This window comes from Trichosurus vulpecula, chromosome 2, assembly GCF_011100635.1.
Source record: "Trichosurus vulpecula isolate mTriVul1 chromosome 2, mTriVul1.pri, whole genome shotgun sequence".
NCBI lineage: Eukaryota > Metazoa > Chordata > Mammalia > Diprotodontia > Phalangeridae > Trichosurus > Trichosurus vulpecula.
Genome location: NC_050574.1, coordinates 362,482,539 through 362,507,204, shown reverse-complemented (window position 1 = coordinate 362,507,204; position 24,666 = coordinate 362,482,539). Strand labels below are relative to the sequence as shown.

Here is a 24,666-nt window from a genome sequence, read left to right as displayed (position 1 = left end):
AGTAATTAAGGTGGGACTTTTTGTTGTTGACCTTTAATGATTCTGGCCTTTGAATGGGGCAGATAAAGTGGGATGTTTTCGTATTTCTCAGCACTGAGATAACTGGGAGCCATTGATTTGTATCTGATGGGATATTGGGGGTGGGGAACTTCTCCATGCCCAGCCTGGGTGAGGTCGGGCCCTTCGGGGGCCCTGTACAGGATATATAAGCACAGAGGTTAGCCTTCTCACTCGGAGCTCTGAGCCACAGCAGGAGTGTCTCATGACTCTGGGCCAGCCATTATAATGAGCTACCCGGCTGGCTGAACACCCAGATGTTGATAACTATGAATTGTATTTGGTCTGTAATTCAGGGTGCTGGTTTTTATCCCTTAACTAATAAAGTGATATTTGTATGCTGGATTAAAGTAAGATTGTTAACTCTTTAATATTGCTTTCCTTGGTAAAGCAGATGAAAAGGACCTGGGCTTGCAGCATTCTGTGAGCTGGTTGTTGTTGGCTTTACACCCTCACAGCAGCTGCTAGCTGGATTGTTGATACAATGGTATACCTGTCAAATGTGCCTATCATGTAAAACCAGGAAGTATGGCTAACTTATTAATTGACTGAATCAAGATCCAAAAAGTGGTTTAAAACCAGGGACCAAATTTTTTAAAAGGAAAGTAACTAGGGGTAAAGGTCTAAAGGAAAGGCAAACAAACAAGGAGAATTTATTATATACTTTTAAAAAGCAAGCAGTATAAAATAACAGTAGACTAATAACTTCACATAGAATCTTCTTTCTGTGTTCTTCAGTGCAAAGCAATGCTCATTTTTAATATTTGAATTTAAAATTAAAACATTTAATTTTTAAAATTAAATAAGAATAAGTTTAAAGTATTTTAAGTTCAAGAAATCTACTTCAGAAGTACACAATGGGAAAAGCATGACTAGATATGTATTTCATCTGCAGATCAATGTGAGTCTATAATTTGACAGAGTAGTCATAAACTTCAAATATTTTATCAGACTACATTAAAAGAAGCATAAAATCCAGGAACAGAGAGAGATGGTATTCCCACAGGTTTGATCATATCATCCTCCTATTCAATAAACTCCAGTGGCACTATAACTTCCAGGATTAAATATAAAGCCCTTCATAACTTTGCCTGCTCCAAACCATATCCAGAGTAGAGTATCTTCAGTTCCAACTACCACGTTTGAAGAACAGCATTGATAAAGGAAGAATATTAATAAGCTAGAGGGCATCCATGGTGAAGATCTTGATAAGATTCAACTAGTCAAAGGTATTAAGGCTTAGTAGGTGCCAGGCACTATGCTCAGCACTAGGAATACAAAGAAAGGCAAAAAACAACTGTCCCTGCCTTCAAGCATCAAAGGAATTGGGAATATTTAGCATGGAGAAGACTTATGGGGAAACATGAGAAGAGAGTTCAAATGGAAACATTGGACTTATTCTGCTAAACCCCAATGGGCAGAACTAGGAATCAGGGAAGAAGCCATAGAGTAGTAGTATATTTAGGTTTGATATAAAGAACAAACAAAACTAACCCAAAGTGGAATGTAATACCTCAAGGGGGTATTAGATTTTCCTGTCCTGCAACTTTTAAAATACAGGCTGCATAATCACTTACCAAGGATGCTGTAGAACAGATTCTTGGTCAGGCATGAGTTGTACAAAAGCTAGCAATAAAAATTTATTTTAAAAAATCAGAGTCAGACTTTAAAAATAGGATCAGATATACTGCTTCATATATGTCCATTCTGAATCCACAAGTGGACTAGAAGTTCCTTGAAGAAAAGATCCTACCCTAGACTTATTTTGTATACCTCACAACACCCAGCACATCGACCAGGAGTACCCTCAGAACACACTCAGTAAATATCTGTTAGCCAGCAAGTATGCTGGGGACATTAGTTGCTAACTCCATTTATCAATTTTCCGATTTTTAATATTTATATATCACTTTAATATTTCACTACATATTTTCATTGATGAAGAATACATATAGTACAGAGACAGCACCAAGATGGTGAAACAGAAGGAAGAAATACAGAGAGGTCCTCCCCACACCTAAACTCCTCCAAACAGAACTAAAAAATACACCAGGCCAAATTCTTTTTTTTTTTTTTGGTTTTTTTTTGGGCAGGGCAATTGGGGTTAAGTGACTTGCCCAAGGTCACACAGCTAGTACGTGTCAAGTGTCTGAGGCCAGATTTGAACTCAGGTCCTCCTGACTCCAGGTGCGCTGCTCTACTCACTGCACAATCTAGCTGCCCCAACCAGGCCAAATTCTACTCAAGAAATCTAAGAAAAAAGCTACAGTGAGTCATTTTTTCCAGCCCAAGTTAGCATAGGAAGACAGACAGAAGTCTGTTGACATTGGGAATAGGAATAAGCCAAGCGGGGCATTCTTGTTTCCAGAGAAGGAAAGAGGGTCCAGGCTGTACATATAGGCAAGGTACCAGACCCTGCATGAGGGACCTACACCTTGTGCAGGCTGCAGGAACAAGGATCAATCCGCAGCTTTATCACCCACTAGCTAGTTCTGGGTCAAAGATCCAGGATGGACTAAGGAGGGGGCCTACACCCATGGGTGGTGTTCTGGATGTGAGGAGTAGTCAGGGGTCTTAGCCTGTGGACCTAGCAAGAAGGTCAAAAACAAGCAGCAGTAGTATGGCTCAAACCTCAGGAACAGAGTAGGGGCTCATTTCTAGCATCTAACATAATCCTAAAACTGCAGAGAAATAACCAGGGTGGGAATCCCAGCCCAAAGGGAAGCCTACAGTTCGGTTGTTCTGAACCAGAAAAGCTTTGTTGCTGTGATTCAGTCATGTTTCAGTCATGTCCTACTCTTTGTGACCCCATTTGGGGTTTTCTTGGCAAAGATACTGAAGTGGTTTGCCATTTCCTTCTCCAGCTCATTTTACAGATGATGAAACTGAGGAAAATGGGGTTAAATGACTTGCCCAGGGTCACAGAGCTAGTAAGTGTTTGATGCTGGATTTGAAGTCAAAAAGATGTCTTCCTGACTCCAGGTCCAGAGATCTATCTACTGCATCACATCTAGCTTTATAGCCAGCTAATAGTGAGTGAATCCAGTAGCAGTCTCCTGTTGCTCAGACCCAAATCCAGGTCAGGAACTTGAAAAGTTCAAACAAAGAGGACAACAATCAGACTTTGCCCTGGATCAGACCATTTTGGGAACACCAAGAGCTTTCAGGTCCCTATTCTGAGTTATCCCTGAGAGACTGGAATAACACAGCATTCAATATCCCCACAAAAGCAGCAACAGGACCAGTCCAGAACTTCCATCCAAACATGCACAGAGCTCCTCCACCCTAATATAAAGTTCAAAGAGAAGAAGAAAGCTAAAAAAAAATAAGCAAATAAAAATCCCACCAAAAAAGCTATTATGAGGACAGGGACACTTAAGACACAAACCCAGAGGAAGAAAATTACTCCAAAACATCCACAAGCATAACCTCAAAGACAAACACAGTTTGAGCATAAATTCAACTAGAACCCCCAGAGGTGATGAAGCAAGAGGTTTGGTTTGGGCTGGGTTTTTTTTTTTTTAAGAATTTTTAAATGTTTTCATAAATGAAATATAGGCACTGGAGGGAGGGGGGGATGGAAAAGAAACCAGAGTTATGGAAGAAAGAACTGGAAAGGGAATTAACAGCTTGCTATAAGAAGTGTAAAACCTTGCCCAAGCAACCAAAGTCCCTAAAAATTACAATGGACCAAACAGACAACAAAAAATATTAAAATAGGGGGAAGCTAGGTAACCCAGCGAGTAGAGCACTGGTGTTGGAGTCAAGAGGACCTGAGTTCAAATCCAACCTCAGACATTTGACACACTTAATAGCTGTGTGACCTTGGGCAAGTCACTTAACCCAAATTGCCCTGCCCTCCCCCCTCCAAAAAATATCAAAATAAAGTCAACAAGAAATATTGAAAAAAAATCAAAAGACTGAAAAACATAAGAAAATTTAAAGTATCTTGCAGCAAAAACAACTAACTTGGAAAACAGATCAAGGAGAAAAATAAATTAAGAGGCACTGAACTACCTGAAAGCCATGACCAAAACAAGAACCTAGACAATCTTAAAAGAAAACTGCCCAGATCTCTTAGAACCAAAGGGCAAAGTGTAAAATGAAAGAATCTATGGGATAACTCCTAAAAACCCAAAATTAAAACTGCCAGGAACAGTATAGCCAAAATCCAGAGTTTTCAGAGCAAAGCAAACATACTACAAGTAGGCACAAAGAATTCAAGCACTCCTCAGTGCTCCTCAATCAGAATCAAATATAATTTAGCAGCCACCACTATAAAGGAGGGGAGGCCTGGAAAGATATTTCAGAAAACAAAGTATGATACAGGCTTACACCAAGAAACATTTGCCCAGCAAAACTGATTATAATCATACAGGGGGAAAAATGGACCTTTAATGAAACAAGAAGGCTTTCAAATATTTTTCATGAGAAGACCAGAGTTGTATAAAAACTTTAAAGTTCAAACACAAGGGAATAAGCAAAGATAAACTACTTACATTCTATTATGGGGAAATTATATATATATATATATATATATATATATGTCCCTTCTGAACTCTATCACCATCAATGGCCATAGAATCTAATTAGACAGAAGGCCTGGGAGTAGATCTGTTACATCTTTTGGGGGGGGGGGCGGCAGTCCATCAGCTTTGAATGATTTGCCCAGGGTCACACAGTCAGTAAGTGACTGAGGCCACTTTTGAACGCAACTCTTCCTGACTCCAGGGCAGGTGCCCTACCCATTTCACCACCTAGCTGCCCCTGTTATGTCTTGATAGTAAAGGAATGGGAAGAGGGAAGAAGAGAAATGTGGGGATCGAGGGAAGGGGAGAAGGAAGAGGTGCCAGGAAGGTTAAGGAAAATTATCTCACATAATGGGATACAACAAGTCAAGTCTATACAAACAAAAGGAAGGGGTGGGAAGAGGGGCTGACACTTGAGCCTCTCATTTGAACTGATCAAAGAGGGTAAAAATAAACATACAGTTGGGTACAGAAATACATTTTACTCAACATGGAAATAAGAGGGAAAGGGGAGAGAAGAGAAAGAGGAATTAGAAGGAAGGTAAATTAAGGGAAGAATTAGTTCTAAACAAAACAAACTAAAAGATGCACAAAAATAGTTATAGCTTTTTTTGAGATGATAAAGAATTGAAACTGAGGGAGCAACCATCAATTGGGGAACTGGCTAAACGAGTTATGATATGGAAATAAGAATAATGTGGTGCTGTAAGAAATGATGAAGTGGATGGTTTCAGAGAAAACTAATAAGACTTTTATGAGCGATGGATGCTGAGGGAACCAAACCAGGAGAATAATATGACAACATGGTAAAGACAAAAAATTCTGAAAGATTTATGAATTCTGATTAGTGTAATGACCAACCAGGATTCCAGAGATCTAATAATGAAATGTACTACCCACCTCCTGATAGGTGAAAGAGTCAAAGATTACAGAATGAGGAGCGTGTATTTTCTTTTGTTCAGGACCAATGGGAAATTTGATTTGCTTGACTACACATATTTATAACAGGGATTTACTTTTCTTTCTTTCTCATGGAGTGGAGAATAAGGTGGGAGGGACAGAAAACGGGCTTTTGCTGATTGAAAAAAATAAAATTAGATTAAAAAAAAAAAGTTACCAGACCCCTCGACCCACAAACACCAAAGACTGCGGAGAAGGTTAGTGGGAAAAGCTGCGGGAGTGGAAGGAGTTCGCAGTTCGGCTTCCAGCCCCGGGGGCAGCGGAGGTGGGGCAGCTACAGCTGTTGTTACTTCCGGCTCCAGGCCCACCTGGTGGGAGGAGGCGGATCAGAGCAGGAGTGCAACAGCCAGCTGAAGATCTAAGCCCAGTCTGGACTGGGGGTTCTCGGGGAAGGAGTAGCGCGGGTCTGACAGAGCTGGCACCTCCCCCCCAAACGTGGAACATAGAACTTGTTAGTCTACAAGCAGTCATACCCTGCTGAAAAACTCAAGGGTCAAGTTAGTTGGTTGGGAATATGGCCAGGCAGCGAAAATGCGCCCAGATTCAGTCTCAGACTTTGGATTCTTTCTTTGGTGACAAAGAAGACCAAAACATACAGCCTAAAGAAGACAACAAAGTCATAGAGCCTACAACAAAAGCCTCCAAGAAAAACATGAACTGGTCCCAGGCCATAGAAGAACTCAAAAAGGATTTGGAAAAGCAAGTTAGAGAAGTAGAGGAAAAATTGGGAAGAGAAATGAGAAGGATGTGAGAAAACCATGAAAAACAAGTCAATGACTTGCTAAAGGAGACCCAAAAAAATACTGAAAAATACAGTGAAGAAAACAACACCTTAAAAAACAGACTAACTCAAATGGCAAAAGAGCTCCAAAAAGCCAATGAGGAGAAGAATGCCTTGAAAGGCAGAATTAGCCAAATGGAAAAGGAGGTCCAAAAGACCACTGAAGAAAATACTACTTTAAAAATTAGATTGGAGCAAGTGGAAGCTAGTGACTTTATGAGAAATTAGAATATTATAAAACAGAACCAAAGGAATGAAAAAATGGAAGACAATGTGAAATATCTCATTGGAAAAACCACTGACCTGGAAAATAGATCCAGGAGAGATAATTTAAAAATTATTGGACTACCTGAAAGCCATGATCAAAAAAAGAGCCTAGATACCATCTTTCAAGAAATTATCAAGGAGAACTGCCCTGATATTCTAGAGCCACAGGGCAAAATAGAAATTGAAAGAATCCATCCATCGCCTCCTCAAATAGATCCCAAAAAGAAATCTCCTAGGAATATTGTCGCCAAATTCCAGAGCTCCCAGATCAAGGAGAAAATACTGCAAGCAGCCAGAAAGAAACAATTTGAGTATTGTGGAAACACAATCAGAATAACCCAAGATCTGGCAGCTTCTACATTAAGAGATCGAAGGGCTTGGAATGCGATATTCCGGAGGTCAATGGAGCTAGGATTAAAACCTAGAATCACCTACCCAGCAAAACTGAGTATCATGTTCCAAGGCAAAATATGGATTTTCAATAAAATAGAGGACTTTCAAGCTTTCTCAGTGAAAAGACCAGAACTGAATAGAAAATTTGACTTTCCAACACAAGAATCAAGAGAAGCATGAAAAGGTAATCAAGAAACAGAAATTGCAAGGGACTTACTAAAGTTGAACTGTTTTGTTTACATTCCTACATGGAAAGATGAGGTGTATGATTCATGAGACCTCAGTATTAGGGTAGTTGAAGGGAATATGCATATATATATATATATATATATATATATATATATATATGTTTATGTATATATATAAGTGAATGTGTATGTATGTATATATCTATGTGTATATGTATGTATGTGTATGTATGTGTGTATATATATATGTGTTTATATATATATATATGTAAAAGAGAGAGCAGACACAGGGTGAGTTGAAGATGAAGGGAAGATATCTAAAAGAAATAAAATGAAATTAAGGGACTAGAGAGCAACATACTGAGAGAGGAAGATAGGGAGAGATAGAATGGGGTGGATTATCTCACATAAAGGTGGCAAGAGGAAGCAGTTCTGTGGGAGGAGGGGAGAGGGCAAGTGAGGGGAGAGTGAGTGAACCTTGCTCTCATCAGATTTGGCCTGAGGAGGGAATACCATACATACTCAGTTGGGTATCTTACCCCACAGGAAAGAAGAGGGAGGAAGATAAAAAAAAAATAAAAGGGGGGGGGATGATGGAGGGGAAGGCAGATGGGGGTGGAGGTAATCAAAACAAACACTTTGGAAAGGGGACAGGGTCAAGGGAGAAAATTCAATAAAGCAGGATGGGTTGGGAAGGAGCAAAATGTAGTTAGCCTTTCACAACATGAGTATTGTGGAAGGGTTATACATAAGAATACATGTGTGGCCTAGGTTGAATTGCTCGACTTCTTAGGAAGGGTGGGTGGGAAGGGAAGAGGGGAGAGAATTTGGAACTTAAAGTTTTAAAATCAGATGTTCAAAAACAAAAAAAGTTTTTGCATGCAACTAAAAAATAAGATACACAGGCAATGGGGCGTAGAAATTTATCTTGCCCTACAAGAAAGGAAGGGAAAAGGGGATGAGAGGGGAGGGGGGTGATAGAGGGGAGGGCTGACTGGGGAACAGGGCAACCAGAATATAAGCCATCTTGGAGTGGGGGGGAGGGTAGAAATGGGGAGAAAATTTGTAATTCAAACTGTTGTGAAAATCAATGCTGAAAACCAAATATGTTAAATAAATAAATTTAAATTAAAAAAAAAAAAGGAGAACACACGAACCGAAAAGCACCTGCATTTCAAACTCCTTGGCAGACCTCAAAACTAAATAAACATCCCGACTACTCCTAGAGATACTAGAAGAGGGACAATATTATTACCCTGTCTTCAAGACGGCCAAAGTACAAAATACTTCCAGATGAAGGGAACGAAGGAATGAGGTAGAAGGGGAATCCCGGGAGATGAAGCTGGAGTGGGGGGTACTTTTTCATAAAATACAGTTTATTTCTATTGGTTTCGACAGAAAAACAAAAGTGTCACTCCTTTCTCGGGGCCAAGCATACACGCCGGCGGCCCCAAGCCAGGCAAACAAAAGGGGAAGAGGCGAGACGGAGGTAAAACCCGGAGTGCCCGGCTCGGGCCCGGGGCTGCAGCAGACGAGTCCGCGGGCCGGCCCAGGCTCGCGGGAGATCCGAGAGGGAGGCGTGGCGGGGGCGGCGGCGGGTCAGGGGATGGAATGACAGGCCGCTGGATGACAGCCTCTCCCGCCAGCCCGCCTCGCCGCCGCGCAGCGAAGCGCCGGGCTCCTCGGGCTCCGGGTGGCGGCGGAGACCCGACCTCGCCGGGTGACAGCTCTCGCAGACCCTGCTGGCGGCTCCTGGGGACGCAGACGGCCCGGGCTTCTCTTCTGAGGACACCTGCTCCAGGCCAGTCCCGGGCCGTCCCCGCCATTCTCTCCCTCTATCTCTCTCTCACACACCCCCACCCGTATCTCCACAGCCGGGGAGCCGCCGCGACAGCTCCTCGGGAACTCCCCTTCTCCTCCGTGGAACCGTCCCACCCCCTTTTCAATGTTTCTCACCCGGTAAGGGCCGCCGACCCCCGTATCGCGCGGACCTCGCCTTCCTCTCCATCTCCTCCGGGGCGGCTGGGGCGGCGGCGGCAGGGGCGGCAGCACCACGGAAAGCGCAGAAGGACCAGTTGGGCCCGGGCCGGGGGAGGGGGCTGGGAGAGGGTAGCGAGAGGAAGGACGCGAAGAGCGGGCTAGTGCGTCTGCGCAGCAGCTTGAGGCCGCTGCCGGACCGGAAATAGAACACTTCCCTCCCTGCCCCTTCTAGTCCTCCCTCCCCAGCCCCAAACATTCCTCTCGCAGGCCCGCCCCTCTGGGCGTTTCCGCGTCTTTCTCGGACGCCGGGCGCCCGCCTCTTGAGCTACAAGCGCTTTTTGCTTTCCTCTCTGCTATGGGTTTGGTAAATGTCGATGCTTCTCAGAAAATGGAAAAGAATATCAGGAGCCTGGGTGAAAGGCGTGGGGGGAGGTAGGGAAAGAAGTCCGCCGCGGGATGGGGATGGGGGTGGGGGAACTCCGGATCGCCTAGCAACTCCCTGTACAGCCTCGCCCGAAGCTATGCGAGCTGTGAGGTTAAGTCCCGGGATTCCTGCGGGAAGGGAAGGGTGAGAGATGCAGACCCAACCCCCCACATGCCCCTTCCGATTGTCATCCGTAGACGGCGCGCCAAACTTGTGAAAGCAGATTTTGTTTAAAGGAGTCAACTCCCCGCCTCACTTAACATCCCTCTATGGTTATCTATAACCCATACTCGTCTTCTTGAAATCTGTTATGCTTCTGTTCAGGACAGGAAAGGCCTGAGTTCACCCGGTTGAACTGATCTCAGAGTTTCCTCATCTGCAATATACGTACCCAGTTTGACCACTGGAATGTGAAGGAACCGCTCCTTGGGGCTTGGTCTTGGATATCTGGATAACAGATACTATCTAAGTTCTTCCGAAAGGATATATTCGTCCCAAACAATGCCCTTGTCGATTTAAACTTAGAGCACATCTGGTTCTCGGGTCCAGCCTTCTACACGTTTATTTACACATCCTAGAGAATAGGACTCGGAAACTGACCAAAATAGCTCTCACCCGGGAGCAAACCTCCCCGCCCTGCCCTCCCTCCTCCCCCACCCCCCACCCCGTTCGCTCCTGTTTCTTGTGTGTCCTGCACGGAGTTACTCGCAATCAGTAATCAACAAAGAAAACAGTCTCTGCTTTAGCTACTTCATAGATGACGCATTTTTCTGAAGCTGTCAGAGACTAAGTTGTGCCAGTAGCAAGAATTCTTGAATCCTGCCCTGCAACTGGTAGAAACACTACACCCACTTTGAGTTGGCTAGAGATACTTGTTCTAGTTTCAAGTGGGGATTGTTTAATTGTTTATAATTTTATCACCAGTACCTACCACAGAGTCTGACACTTAGCTTAAGAAATGCTTGTTGATTAATTGATTACATCCAGGTTTAATGTAATGACAGACAAGGGACCTTGTGCTACAATTCGTCCTAACCTCTGAGTTCACAGCACCTTGTCTAGGAATGAATAGGTTCTCTCATCTTCCATTCCAGGCAGAGACCAAGGACTAGTTTGGGTCAAAGAGGATCTCATAGGCTGAGGCCCTTTCTCCCCACATACCCGGTTCCTGGCTCCATGGTCCCTTAAGGCAGCCCTCTGCAGCCACCTAAACATGGTCATTCAGGTTACCTGGGCCTGTTTCCCATAATCACTACCTTTAATACTAATAATAATAATAGCTGACACTAATATAACACTAAGTTTTACAAGGCACTTTACATGTATCATTTGATGCTCACGACAGCCCAGGGAGGTAAGTGATACTGTTATTGTCCCCATTTTATGATAACTGACATTTACATAATAGTACTTCAGGCTCTGGAAAACGCTTTACAACCTCACAGTAATTCTGTAAGGTGATGCTACAGGCATTATTATCCCCATTTAACAGATGAGGAAACTGAGGGTAAGCAAGGTTAAGAGATTTCCCCAGGATCACAAAAGCAAGTCATCTGACGTAAAATGTGAATCAAGTTCTTTCTTACTTCAAGTCCAGTACATTTTTACCACACTAGTCTGCCTTCAGGACATCAGCACAGAGGAGAAGGAATGGAAAGGAATACCCATTAGTGCAGATCACAACACATCTATGCCTTCTCAATCTATGTAATTTTTGTCAATGTCCTCTCATAAAGGAGCTTTCTAGGTGTTTAATAGTAGAATTCAGGCTATTACTTATTCTCCTATTCCTCTGTGAGTGACCCATTTTCCTTTTCAAGCATACATTTCCCAAATAATACTTTTTAATACCATTTTAGTATGCAGGTCATTATGGGTAATGTCTCAGTCTAGTCACACCTTACCATAAGCCTCTGTTGCACTTTGGATTACCCAGAATTTTTATTCTTAAGACACTGTGATCTTCCTTAATAGCCTAACCTTATAGCCTAACCAGACAATATTAGGGTCTAAAAATGGATAGATGTTAGCATCAATGAAAGTACTGCCCAGTTTCCCAAGTACAATCAAGCCCATTCATGTTCTCCTCTTCAATCTTAAAGTTGGTCCATTGCCCATTTAAAGTATCTGTGGAAAATATAGGTACTGTGTTGATGGAATAATTCAATGGGTTGACAATCTAAATACATGTCATAATTGCAGTAGTAGGCATTCTTCAACCATATGAATTGTTAAACCCATCTCTTTTTAATGATTATGAAACTTGTAGTGGAATGAGCACTGGATTTGGAGTCAGAAGCCCTGAGTTTGAATTTCACTGTGATAGCTAGCCATATGACCCATGAATAAACCAACTTCTCTAAGCTCAGTTTCCTTATCTGTAGGGGTATATTACCTATTAACAGCCCCAAGCCTCACGAGATTATGAAGTACTTGACAGTTCTTAAAGTACCAGAACATTGTGTCAGTTATTTTTACTTAGCTGTTGTTTTTTTTCTTTTTGACAAAGAAAGCAAGGTAGGTGTGGTGGATGATATGACTGATGTAAAAACAAGATATCAGCAAACTTTTAAAATCTTAAAGCATTGTATAAATGACACCTACTGCTATTATTATTACTTTGTGATCTTGAGAAAATCACTTAACTTCTCTGGCCCTCAGTTTTCTAATCTATAAAAGAGTGGTTGTCCCAGAAGATCTCTGAGGTCCCTTCTAACTGATATTCTATGAACTTAAATCATGTCTTTTGGACATAATGAACTGAATCATACATTTCTTTCATTTTTAAGTGAGAAAATGTGCAGAAAGAAACAGGACCAATCAACTGTAAAAAGTGCCACTTGAGGAGAAATAGTATGAAAATAGAGCATCTATTTTTCAAGATGCTTATTTGTGATTTTAATAAAACCCAAGAAATTCAGAAAAATAAATTTTAATTGGAATCTATATCATTTTAAAATGTAATGTTTTTGCATTAAGTGCTAAGATGTAACAATGTGAGTGAAATTTCATAATGGAAAAACATCTATATTCTAGATTTCTTATAAATTTTCTTTTTAAGAGTTTCACTAGATACTATGGTAGGATCCTGCTGTCTTGAGTCACTAAAGTGGTATCACAGCTAAATTAATTGCTAATAAAGAGATGGGAAAATTAATGGGAGGAAATAAGGAATATTGATTGAGTTCTGAAAGTTTATCATATTAAGTATAATAGGTACTATGCAAGAAACTTAAGCTTAAGAAGTTAATCAAATGTATTTCAATCAAACGTATGTGTTTCTTAGGTTTATACGAGCCAGAGGAACCAATTAAACAGCATGAATAAATTCCAGTGAGTGGTCTTGCTGAGCTTTTACTGAAAACTGTAGGTTTTAAATTTTAGAATTTTTTTGCCCCAATATGCTCCTTATAGCTTATCTGTTGATCACTATTATTTTATATTCTCCATACTTGTGAAATGTAAAAGAAAAAAAGGATTTTGAAGTTAGTGATTTTTTTTCAATCTCTTGAGCAAATACTTCATTTAAAAAGATCAATTTCCCATTTATAAAACATATGAAAGTGTTTTTGAGCCACTCTAGCAAAAGCAAATGCATTAAAAAAAGGAAAAGTGAGTAACTGCATTGATAATATAGTTGGGAAAATAAAGTTCTATCTTTTATACATTCCACATCTCACATTTTATAGCACTGTTTCCATATAAATAATTTGAAGATAGAAATTGATAAACTCAATTTTGAATTGGGGAAATAGACTAATAAACTCCTTACCATTATTATGATAAATAGAAGAATTGTTTTATTGTTGTATACTAATAATATCAAAATTCTTAGGTTTCTGTAAATGTTATATGTAGCCAAGAGTAAGATTATTATTTTACTCATTTACAGCTATATTGGCTTGCTGAAATTTATAATTTACTTCATGTTATCAATTAACAGATTCCTTTGAGTAGTACTAAATGAAATCTGCAGGAAGCTTTTTCTGAATGGAAGTGAATTTATTTGAAGCATAACATGAATGTAAGTAAGTTTATATTGCTTTGGGGGATATTTTTCGACTTCTTAATCAGATTGACAGTAAAAATGAACATATGTAATAGAATGTCTTTCTAGATTAATTGAACAAAGCCAGAATTTACACAATACCAGATTGCTGTTGGCCTTTTGTTCTTCATATAATTGTTCACCCTTATCTTTAAAATCTTCTTAGCTATAAATGTTACAGACATTTAGAAAGTTTTTTTCTAATATCTAAATGATAGCACTTCTTTAAATTCATCCCTTGTTTCTTCATGAGTAATCATGGAGAAAAAGCTGTTCACTATCATTCAAAGATAATTACTTCCTCTTTGTTAAGAAATACAAGCACTTCCTCAGTCTTCCCTTCTATAATTCATTCTTCACATTTATTTTAATATAATAGTATTATATATCGTTTCATATTAATGGAATAATAGAAGTAGATAGGCAGGATAACTGCTGTTGCCTAATATATAATTGCATTCCTTATTGGAAGTATACAAATAGTTCTGTTTTAGCACCAAATTACTAGTTCTATTTTTAAAAAAATAACAGATCTTTTTTTAATGGAGTTGAACATATTTCATGTTGAGCTGCTTAAGTTCTACATAATTCCTACTTCTTAGACGACTCTGTGGAAGAAAGTTAAATAGTAAGGTACTTGACCACAAGCAGGGGACATAGATTCTAGTTCCAACCCTAATCATAGATTTTATTGGTTTGTGACCAAGTCACTTCCTTTTTTTTAATCTACTCCTTTTTTCTTAGAAGTTTATATTGATGTCATAAAATTATTGGTAGCAACTGTTTAAAGTAAGAAAATTAGATAATAGAGCTTTTTAAGATCTCACCACCAAAAACTATTGCTGTTTCAAATATTCTGAACAAACTTTTTTTGCTTTTGCTTCACTCACTTGACTCCCTACTGGCTATATCTAAAGTAGAATATAACAGTTCTTTTATCAACCATAGCAATACTTCTTTCATGGAGCAGAAAATTGGAAAATGTAAGTCCAAATTCAACATTTATTAAGCACTTACTAGGTGCTATGCACTAGAGAAAGAAATAAGGACATTGATATAGGAAATCAACTAGTGAGATCAACAAGCATCAATTCAGTGCCTACTATGAGCCAGGTACTATACTAAGTACTAGAATTACAAAGAAAGGCAAAAAACAGTACTTGCTTTCAAGGAGCTCATAGTCTACTCTTCCTTCCAATGTAGGTCAGTTCCTCCTCTGCATCTACATCGGTAACTTATGTAGTTACCTAAAACACTAAAAGGTTAAATAACTTACGCAGGGGTGGGGAGAGAGAGATATATACACATATGTGTGTATGTGTATATAAACCATCATGTGTGTGGGAGAGGCAGAACTTGAACTCAGATCTTCCTGACTCCAGACCAGCTCACTGTCTTCTAGGCCAGGCTGCCTCTCGGGCACTGGGAATACAAAGACAAAAACAAGAGTCTCAGCCCTCACTGAGCTTATATTCCACAGGTTTAAAAAAAAAAAACCTCATTTCAATTATTTCTCCTAAAACTATGCTGTCATGCTTTTACATTTTTTGCTTATTCTGCTTGGAATTGTTGTATTAGGTAAGTATCTATAAAGAGTTGGAGAGAAAAAAGATTAAGTGCTAGCTAGTATTAAGACCAATAGGCAAATGATTCTTTGGACCTTGAGGGACCATCATAATCAGTCTTTTAAGAAATAAAGGTTGCTAGAACTATTTGTGTCTCACTTCATGTTGATTTTAATTGTGTTGCCTTTTCTATATCTTGATGTGCTTGAGAGAAGTGGGAATGATAAGCAGATGAAATCCTAAGAAAGAAATTCTAGTGGGAAGGATTTGGTTTGATATTTACAAGGTTGGTGATATTGGTTCATCTGGATCCTCCTTATATAAAATATCTTCTCCGGGAGATTTTGTGCATCTCAAAAATGCATGAATTCAATTCACCACATGTTTATCAAATGCTTATTATAATCCCAACACTGATACAAAGTAATGATGCAAAGAAAAAAACATAGTCTCTGTTCTCAGTGAACTTAAATTCTATGGGAAATCTTCCACAGCAATGATACCTACTATCCAATAGTAATAGTCCCTTAATTCAGCCTTGCAAATAAATTTCAATAAGTTGCCAGTTATCTACTATTTTATGAGCTTATGTTTGCTCAGATATAGAGGGCTTTTAAAATTGGTCTTTACTTTCTTCATCCCTTGTCATAAACCATTATTTACCCAGTTTAAGCAGGAAAATATGTAATAATTCAAATCTTACACCAGTCAAATCTGAAAGAATAGCCAGATTTTTAACTGTAAAAAATAAACTCTGCATTAACGGATATGCTAAATAACAAATAGCTACCAAGTGTTTTGACCACTCATTTCCTAACGCTTAGCCAAACTTTACATATCCCCCAAATCCACAATGATTTGGGAGGTGGAGAATTTTGCCTCAGACTATAATATCAATATACTTCCTAAAGTATTCACTTGATCCGAGGAATGAATTTTTTATGGGAAAAAATGTTTCAGGTTAAAAACACATTTTTGAACACACACACATATAATACATACATATGTATTTTTTGTTTGTTTCTAGTGGTTCCTGATAACACAGGAGTTGAGCTTCCAAAAATTCATGAAGCAGTCAGCATATATGGAAGAACTTAAGTATGACTTCAATGAAAAAGCTGAGTTGAGACACACAGAAACACATGAGCCCTTCATCTTTAATTACTACAAAAATACCCTTGAGAGAAATAGCAAACGTTACCAGGCCCTTGGCCATTTGCTTGAATGTTACATTTATGAGCTTTTGGAGAAGGTGTGCAAACTACACAAAGTGTATATCCCAATCCAGGCTGTTATGGAACCAAGGAGCTTCTTTTTCATGAGTGAGAATGCATTAACTAATTCTTCCCTTCTTCTTGTTCTCCTTCAAGACCATGGAGTTTTTCGGGCTGGGCAGTGGAGTCAACAGACCATAGTCCGTCATGGCCTACAACATGGAAGTCAAATACCTTGTATTCAACTAGCACTGCAATTAGATTATGGTGTCATTGTTTTAAATCCCAATGATAATTTCATGGATTTAAAGCTAGAGAAAGAGTGTCAAAGTCCTCTAGAATACAGTATTGAGTCATCTTCCACAGGAACGTTTCAGCCTGGGAACGCATTTTCTTTATCTAAGGTTGCCCAGTGCATTCCTAAAAACTATAGTAGCACACCTGAAGAACATACTGCCTATGTCTGGAATCATTTCATTTTGAAAAGTGCAGCCAGGAATGTAGCTTTCATTGTCCATGGTTATGGAGGTTTGGTTTTCATGGACCTACTTGTTCAGAAAAAGTGGGAAGTAATGAACAAAGTATATGCTGTAGCCCTCATTGATTCTGCACACCATGTAGAGCACCAGCTGGGAAATGATACACAGCTCTTAGCATGGATAAAGCACCACTGTCGTGAATGGATAACAAGTCACAAGCCACTGGATAAACCTGTAGCCACTGTTTTGAAAATGGATTGTCCAAAAGTGTCTGCTGGGACAGAAAATCATAGCTTAGCACCTTCTACCAGCCTACATTCAATTTTCAAATACCTCAAAAATGCTTTAAAAGCCAAAACAACTGTTCGTTTTTCTCGAATGCCCATTATAACTAGAAGCTGCACAAAAAGAAAGCAAAGCACTTAGGAAAAAAGAGAGATGCCATGTCTGCTCCTTAGAAAGCTGCAGTATGAATGCTAGAATCAAAGGGCAGCTCCCGAACCTCTTCCCAACCTTGGTATGCTGAATAACTCTGATTTTGATTTTTGTTTTTCTTAAGGTAATGTGAATTTTTTGCATTTTGCAGACTTTTGTGGGATAAAGAAAGTAAACTTCCAGTCTGCTATTTTTTGTACTTTACAACATTAAAGTCTATTTTTAGAATTGTTTTATTTTTTAAAAACCACTTTCTTGAAAGTTTAAAGGTACTCATTACAATTACTGCAGCTTAATTCAAATTTAGAGTAAGTTATGTTCTTTGCTTTATAAATGGTTTTGGTGACTCTGTAAAACTGACTAAAAATAAATATAATGAGCAGCACCTATGTTTTCTCTTCTTTATGCACTCCTTTGTTTAATAAAGCAGGATTGGCTTTGGTTTTATGGCACACAGTATAATGTTACATGAGTAAAGTTTCTCTGTGCCAGAAAACCTGATGGATGGAGGATACAGCATAACATTCTTTAGTAAGAGGAAGAATCAAGGGATGGGGAACCTCTTCTAGGATCTGCCTTTGCACAATAATAACTAAAGCAGTTTACATATATGACTTTCTTGAGCCTCACAAAAACCATAAGGTGCCACAGGTTCCCCATTTTACAGATGATGAAACTGAGACTTAAAGAAGTTAAGTGACTTGCCTATAATCATACAAGTAGGTGATACCTTAAAGTAGATTAAAGTGAAACTTCTACCCTACTTGACAAGACAAATGGATCTAAAGATCTCTTTCTTACTCTCCCCACTGCTACCTTTGCTCCTTTTTCACCCTAACCCCCACATGAGAAAGGGCTAGCTAGAACAATGTCTTCCTGAGAAGCCACTCTACTGAATCCACTATCAATACTGTGATAAAAAGCTGCTTGAGCCATTTATAGGATGACACATTCTGAAGTGAAAGGGATTTTTTTCCTGTTTTGTTGAGTCCTAATTTAACACCAAATAAAGTGGATATTTCCATATACATAGTGAGATAGTAAAAGAATTGTAAGTGAAATCCAGATCTCAGTTATGTACAGCTTACACTTCCTTTTGAGCATATAAATTCAACCTGTAGCTTTCAAAGTTATCTTGCTTATGCTTCTTTATGGCCTTCCTTTACATTTTTTAGAAAGATGCTTTGTGACTTTTGAATATTTTTTGCTACCCTATTGCCCTTGTCATCCAACCTCCTCCAATGAAAAAGAAAAACACCTTTTAACAAACATGCATAATCAAACAAAATAAATTCTCACATTGGCTATGGCCAAAAATACTTTGCATCTTGAATCCATCTCCTCTCTTTCTCAAGAGGTGAATAGCAAGCTTCATAATTAACACTCTGAAATTGTTGCATTAATCAGAGTGGAGGAACAGAAGGGAAAGGATAGAATATGTGTCTAAACTTGCACACTCAGATCCATAGCCCTCCTGTCAGAGTCTTGGAGACCCAAACTACAGGAATCAGTCCCATAGTACCAATGTGGCAATGCTCTAAACTGCTGGTGCTGGGCCAGAGAACTAAGAAAAAGGAGTAGAATAGGACACTATGTGTGGAGGGCCTATGTGGCACTCCACTAAGCCTGAGGCAAAGAGCACAGCATTCATCTGAGGACAGTTCTGATTATAATAACGTATAATCATGTCAAATTTTAAAATATAGGTTTCTTAAACACCTAAATATTTCAACGGATCTGCAATCCTATCTTGGGGTATCCCTTCTATTGTGACATATTCTGATCCATTCACAGGAGGAGGCTAAGACATTTTGAAATCCAGCCCCCAGTGAAACCACCATCAAAGGAGATACTCAATAGATTGAAATTACCAAAAGATGTCAGGAAATAAATTCAAAGAGCTTGAACATAATCAGATAAATGAACAAGTAAATCATTAATAGCAGAAGGAAATATGGCCTCCAGGTCAAGAAAATTAGTTCAGGCATCTATGAATAAATATTGCAAAATAAAGGAAAATGAACCAATGTTTGAGGATAGAGAGGACCCAGTAGAATTTGAGGAGAACATAGAACTACAACATACTGTTCTGTGTGGTTGAGCAAAATAGAATTTATTATGCTTCAGCTGAAGTTAAAAAAAAAGGGAGGGGTAGCAATCATGATCTCAGGCAAAGTTAAAGCTAAAATACATAAACAACAAATAAAACAGATTGAAAGAGATAAACAGGAAAACCTCATTATGATAAAAGGTACCATAGATAATGAAGAAACATCAATAAAAAAAAATCTGTATGGAGCAAATGCTATAGCATCCAGATTTTTAAAGGAAAATATAAATGAATTACAGAAGGAAATAGATACCAAAACTATGATAGTGGAGGAATTGAATATTCCCCTCTCAGATCTAAACAAAAAATAAGTAAGAAGTCTAGGAGATAAATACAATTCTAGATAAGATTTCTGGAAAGAATTGAATGGGAATAGAAAGGAATATACATTTTTCTCAGCAGTATATGGTATCTTTACAAAAATTGACCATATATTAGGGCATAAAAACTTTATAGTTAAATGCAGGAAAGTGGAAATACAAAATGCATCCTTTTCAGACCGTGATATAATAAAATTATATTTAATAAGGGGCCATGGAAATACAGATTAAAAATTAATTGGAGACTAAACAACCTAATCTTAAGGAATAAGTGGGTTAAAGAACAAATCATAGAAACAATCAATAATTTTCACTAAAGAGAATGACAATAATAAGACAACATACCAAAACATATGGGATGCAGCAAAAGCAGTAATCAAAGGAAAACATATTTCAGAATGTTTACATCAATAAAATAGAGAAAGAGCAGGCCAATGAACTGGGGATACTGTTTTAAAAACTAGAAAAAGAATAAATTGAAAGTCCCCAATTAAACACCAAATTGGAAATCCTAAAAATTAAAAGTGAGATTAATCAAATTTAATGTAAGAAACCATTGAACTAATAAATAAAACTAGAAGTTGGTTTTATGAAAAAAGCAATAAAATAGATAAACCATTATTTAATATGATTTTAAAAAGAGAGAGGAGAAAACCAAATCATTGGCATCAAAATGAAAAGGGTGAATATACCACTAATAAAGATGAAATTAAAGCAACTATGAGGAATTATTTTGGTCAATTATATGCCAATAAATTTAAAAATTTAAGTGGAAATGGAGGAATACATACAAAAAATAAATTGCCTAGATTAACAGATAAAATGTCTAAATAAGCCTATTTTAGAAAAAGAAATTGAAAAGGCCCTAAATGAGCTTCCAAAGAAAAAGAGCATCAGGACTAGATGGATGGACAAGTGAATTCTACCAGACATTTAAAGATCAACTAATTCCAATGTTAAATAAAAAAGTCCTGCCAAACAGACTCCTTTTATGAAACAAATATGGTTTCGATACCTAAACCAGGAAAAGCAAAAACAGAGAAAATTATAGACCAATTTCACTAATGAATAGATGCAAAAATCCTAAATAAGATACTAGTTAGGAGACTAAAACAATATATCACAAAGATTATACATTCTGACCAAGTGGGATTTATACCAAGAATGCAGGAATGGTTTAATATAAGGAAAACTATTAACATAATTGATTACATGAATAACAAAAGTAACAAAAATCATATAATTGAATCAATAGATGCAGAAAAAGCTTGATAAAATACAACACTCGTTCCTATTAGAAACACTTGAAAACAAACAATAAGAAGCATCTACCTAAAACCATCAGCAAGCATTATTTGTAATACAGACAAGCTAGAAGCCTTCCCAATAAGATCAAGAAAGAAACAAGGATACCTATTCTCACCAATATTACTCAATATTATATTAGAAATGCTAGGAATAGCAATGAGAAAAAAAAAAGAAATTGAAGGAATCAGAACGGGCAAGGAGGTAATAAAAACTATCTCTTTTTGCAGATGATATGATAATATACTTCGAATGTCCTAGAGACTCAATTAAAAGTTAGGTGGAAAAATTAATAACTTTAGCCAAGTAGCAGGATATCAAATAAACTCACAAAAATCATCAGCATTTCTATATATCACTAACAAAACCCTGCAAGTAAGAGATGCCCTATTTAAAATAATTGTAGACAGTATAAAATACCTACAAGTATACCTGCCAAGACAAACCAGGAACTATATGAAAAGAATTATAAAACACTTTTTATACAAATAAAGTCAGATTTAAATAATTGGAGAAATATTAATTGTTCATGGGTAAGCAGGGCCAATATAGCAAAAATGACAATTCTACCTAAACTAAACTACTTATTTAATGCCATCCCAATTAAATTACCAAAAATTTATTTTATTGAGCTAGAAAAAGAAAGAATAACAAAATTTGAAACTGAACAAATTGCCAGAGATTCTTGAGCTAAAAGAATTATGGTATCTTTTAACAGGAACTACAAAAGAATATATGTATTTCTCAGCACCACGTGGAACTTTTACAAAAGCTGACCATGTATTACAACAGATATTGCAAACAAATTTAGTAAAAAGAATAGAAAACACACCATTTACAGACAATAATGCAATAAAAAGTTATTGGTTCAGGGACCACCAACAAAAGAAATACATCCAAATAAAACTTTAAAAATAAACTCCAATAATAGTGGGTCAAAGAACAAATCATAGAAACAATAAATATATGAAAACATGTATAATATTGTATTATACAATCATATTGCTTACATTTTCAATGGGTGGGGGAGGGTCAGAGGATGGAGAGAATTTGGAATTGAAAAAAATTTTAATGGTATTAAAGAAAAAAAAAGAATTATATGAAAGAAAATGACAGTGTTGAAGCAATAGGCCAAAATTTCTGGGATGTAGCTAAATCAATCCTCAAGAGAAAAATCATATCCTTACAAATATATATTAGCAAAATATTAAAAAATAAAATCTCACTCCAAATAACTACAAAATGCTTGAAATATTTGGGGATCAATTTATCCAAGCGCACAAAGACTTGTATAGATTCAGTTACAAAGTGGAACTTAAATACAGAACAACTTAATTAGCTGGAACAATATTCAGTGCTCATGGCTAGACTACGCAAATATAATAAAAATGACAACACTACCAAAGTTAATTTACACCAGTAATGCTATGTCAATCAAATTGCCCAAGAAATATCTTATGGAACTTGCTAAAAAAAAAACAATAACAGCAAAAACAACAGATCTAAAATGTAAAGGGAAATGATGAAAAGTAAAAGAGAAAACCTTTAAGGTAGACCTTCAAGACCTCAAATCATATGATAAAGCAGCTGTCTTCTGGTATTGGTTTAAAAGAACAGAGAGATCAATGAAACAGTATAGGGATGGGAGAATCAGAAACAATGGAACTCAATAACCTAGTTTTTGACAAGGTGGAAAACATAAATTGCCTAGTAAAAATATCTAAATAAAAACTATTGGGAAAACTGGAAAGCAGTCTGAGAGGAATTAGGCTTAGATCAGAATTTTATGCCATATTGCACAATACATTCTAAATGGATACACAACCTTAATATTAAGGATCATAATATTAAAATATTAGGAGAGACGCAGTTATCTTTCACAGCTATGAATAAATGTATTCTGCATCAAGCAATAAATAGAGGCAATTACAAAAGATAAAACAGATAACTTTGATTACACAAAATTGAAAAGCTTCTGCACAGACAAAATGGATGCACCTAAGATAAGGATAGCGGTCAAATGTGGGGAAAATGTATGAAACTTCTTTGATACAGATTTAGTATCTGGGATTATATACATATATACATACATGTATACATATATCGCATATGTTACATATGGAAAAAATGACTAATATGGTCATATAGTCATAGTATGACTAATACCTAAGAGTTGTTTTGATTTGCATTTCTCTAATCAACAGTGATTTAGAGCATTTTTTCATATGACTATAGCTATCTTTAATTTCTTCCTCTGAAAACTGCCTGTTCATATCCTTTGACCATTTCTCAATTGGGGAATTACTTGTATTCCCACAAATTTGGTTCAGTTCCCTGTGTATTTTAGATATGAGGCCTTTATCAGAGACACTGGTTGTAAAGATTTTTAAATGGGAAGGATTCTAACTTATCCCCATTACAGATAATATTTGCTGATGGTTTAGATACTAATCATTTTAAGGAAAGCACCATTTACTCCTATGCTCTCTAACGTTTTTTAATAGAAATCAGTGTTGTATTTTGTCAAGGGTTTTTTCTGCATCTTTTGAGATAATCATATGATTTCTGTTGGTATTGTTATGATGTGATCAATTATGCTGATACTTTTGCTAATATTGAACCAGCCCTGCATTCCTGGTATAAAACTCACCCGGTCATACTATATGATCCTTGTGATATATTGCTGTCATTTCCTTGTTAGTATTTTATTTAAGTTGCATTTTTTCTATCAATATTCATTAGGGAAATTGGTCTAGTTTTCTTTCTCTGTTTTTGCTCTTCCTGGTTTAGGTATCAGCACTACATTTGTGTCATAAAAGCAATTGGGTAGGAATCCTTCATCTATTTTTCCATATAGTTTATATAGTATTAGGATTAATTGTTCTTCAAATGTCTGGTAGAATTCACTTCTGAATCCATCTGGCCCTGGAGATTTTTTCTTAGGGAGTTCACTGATGGCTTGTTCAATTTCTTTTCCTAAGATTAGGCTATTTAAGTATTCTATTTTGTCTTCTGTTAATCTGAGCAATTTATATTTTTGTAACTATCCATTTTGCTGAGATTGTCAGATTCATTAGCAGATAATTGGGCAAAATAGCTCCTAATAATTAATTTATTTTCTTATTCATTGGTGGTGAACTGCCCCTTTCATTTTTCATACTGGTAATTTGGTTTTCTTTTTTCCCTTTTTTTAATAAATTAACCAATAGTTTATCTCTTTTATTGTTTTTTTTTTTTTTCATAAAACCAACTCAGTTTTATTTATTGTTAGTTCAATGGTTTTCTTACTTTCAATTTCATTAATTGCTCCTTTGATTTTCAGGATTCCAATTTGGTGTTTAATTGGGGGTTTTTAATTTGTTCTTTTTCTAGTTTTTTTTTTTTTAGCTTCATGCCCAATTCACTGATCTGCTCTTTCTCTATTTTACTGATGCAAGCATTTAAATATACAAAATCTCCCCTAAGTACTACTTTGCATCCCCAAAATTCTGATATGTTGTCTCATTCTCGTCATTCTCTTTAATGAAATTATTGTTTCTATGATTTCTTCTTTGCTGCACTTATTCTTTTTTTTTTAGTAAACATTTTATTTACTGACCAACACAGCAGTT

At 37.3% G+C, this 24,666-nt stretch overlaps 2 protein-coding genes across 4 annotated transcripts in view; one reads left to right on the top strand and one right to left on the bottom strand.

Moving 5' to 3' along the window:
• The window catches only part of SENP7 (SUMO specific peptidase 7), a 161,139-nt gene extending 151,835 nt beyond the window's left edge, over positions 1–9,304 (bottom strand). The window contains exon 1 of the mRNA XM_036745023.1: positions 9,132–9,304. Coding sequence (XP_036600918.1) covers positions 9,132–9,183 — 52 coding nt within the window. The 5' untranslated portion in view covers positions 9,184–9,304. The remainder of the gene's footprint in view (positions 1–9,131) is intronic.
• Positions 8,755–17,704, top strand: LOC118837886 (putative protein FAM172B). 3 transcript variants are annotated; one of them, XM_036745025.1, is made up of 4 exons: positions 8,903–9,134; positions 12,866–12,912; positions 13,523–13,603; positions 16,220–17,704. In XM_036745025.1, the coding sequence occupies exons 3-4, from the start codon at positions 13,598–13,600 to the stop codon at positions 17,309–17,311; spliced, it is 1,098 nt and encodes a 365-aa protein (XP_036600920.1). In that variant the 5' UTR covers positions 8,903–9,134; positions 12,866–12,912; positions 13,523–13,597; the 3' UTR covers positions 17,312–17,704. The 3 variants fall into 3 exon arrangements, with proteins under 3 accessions (XP_036600919.1, XP_036600920.1, XP_036600921.1); XM_036745024.1 differs by lacking the exon at positions 12,866–12,912 and having other exon boundaries at positions 8,755–9,134; XM_036745026.1 differs by lacking the exons at positions 8,903–9,134; positions 12,866–12,912 and adding an exon at positions 9,521–9,587 and having other exon boundaries at positions 16,220–17,671.
• Positions 17,705–24,666: the final 6,962 nt, after the last annotated feature.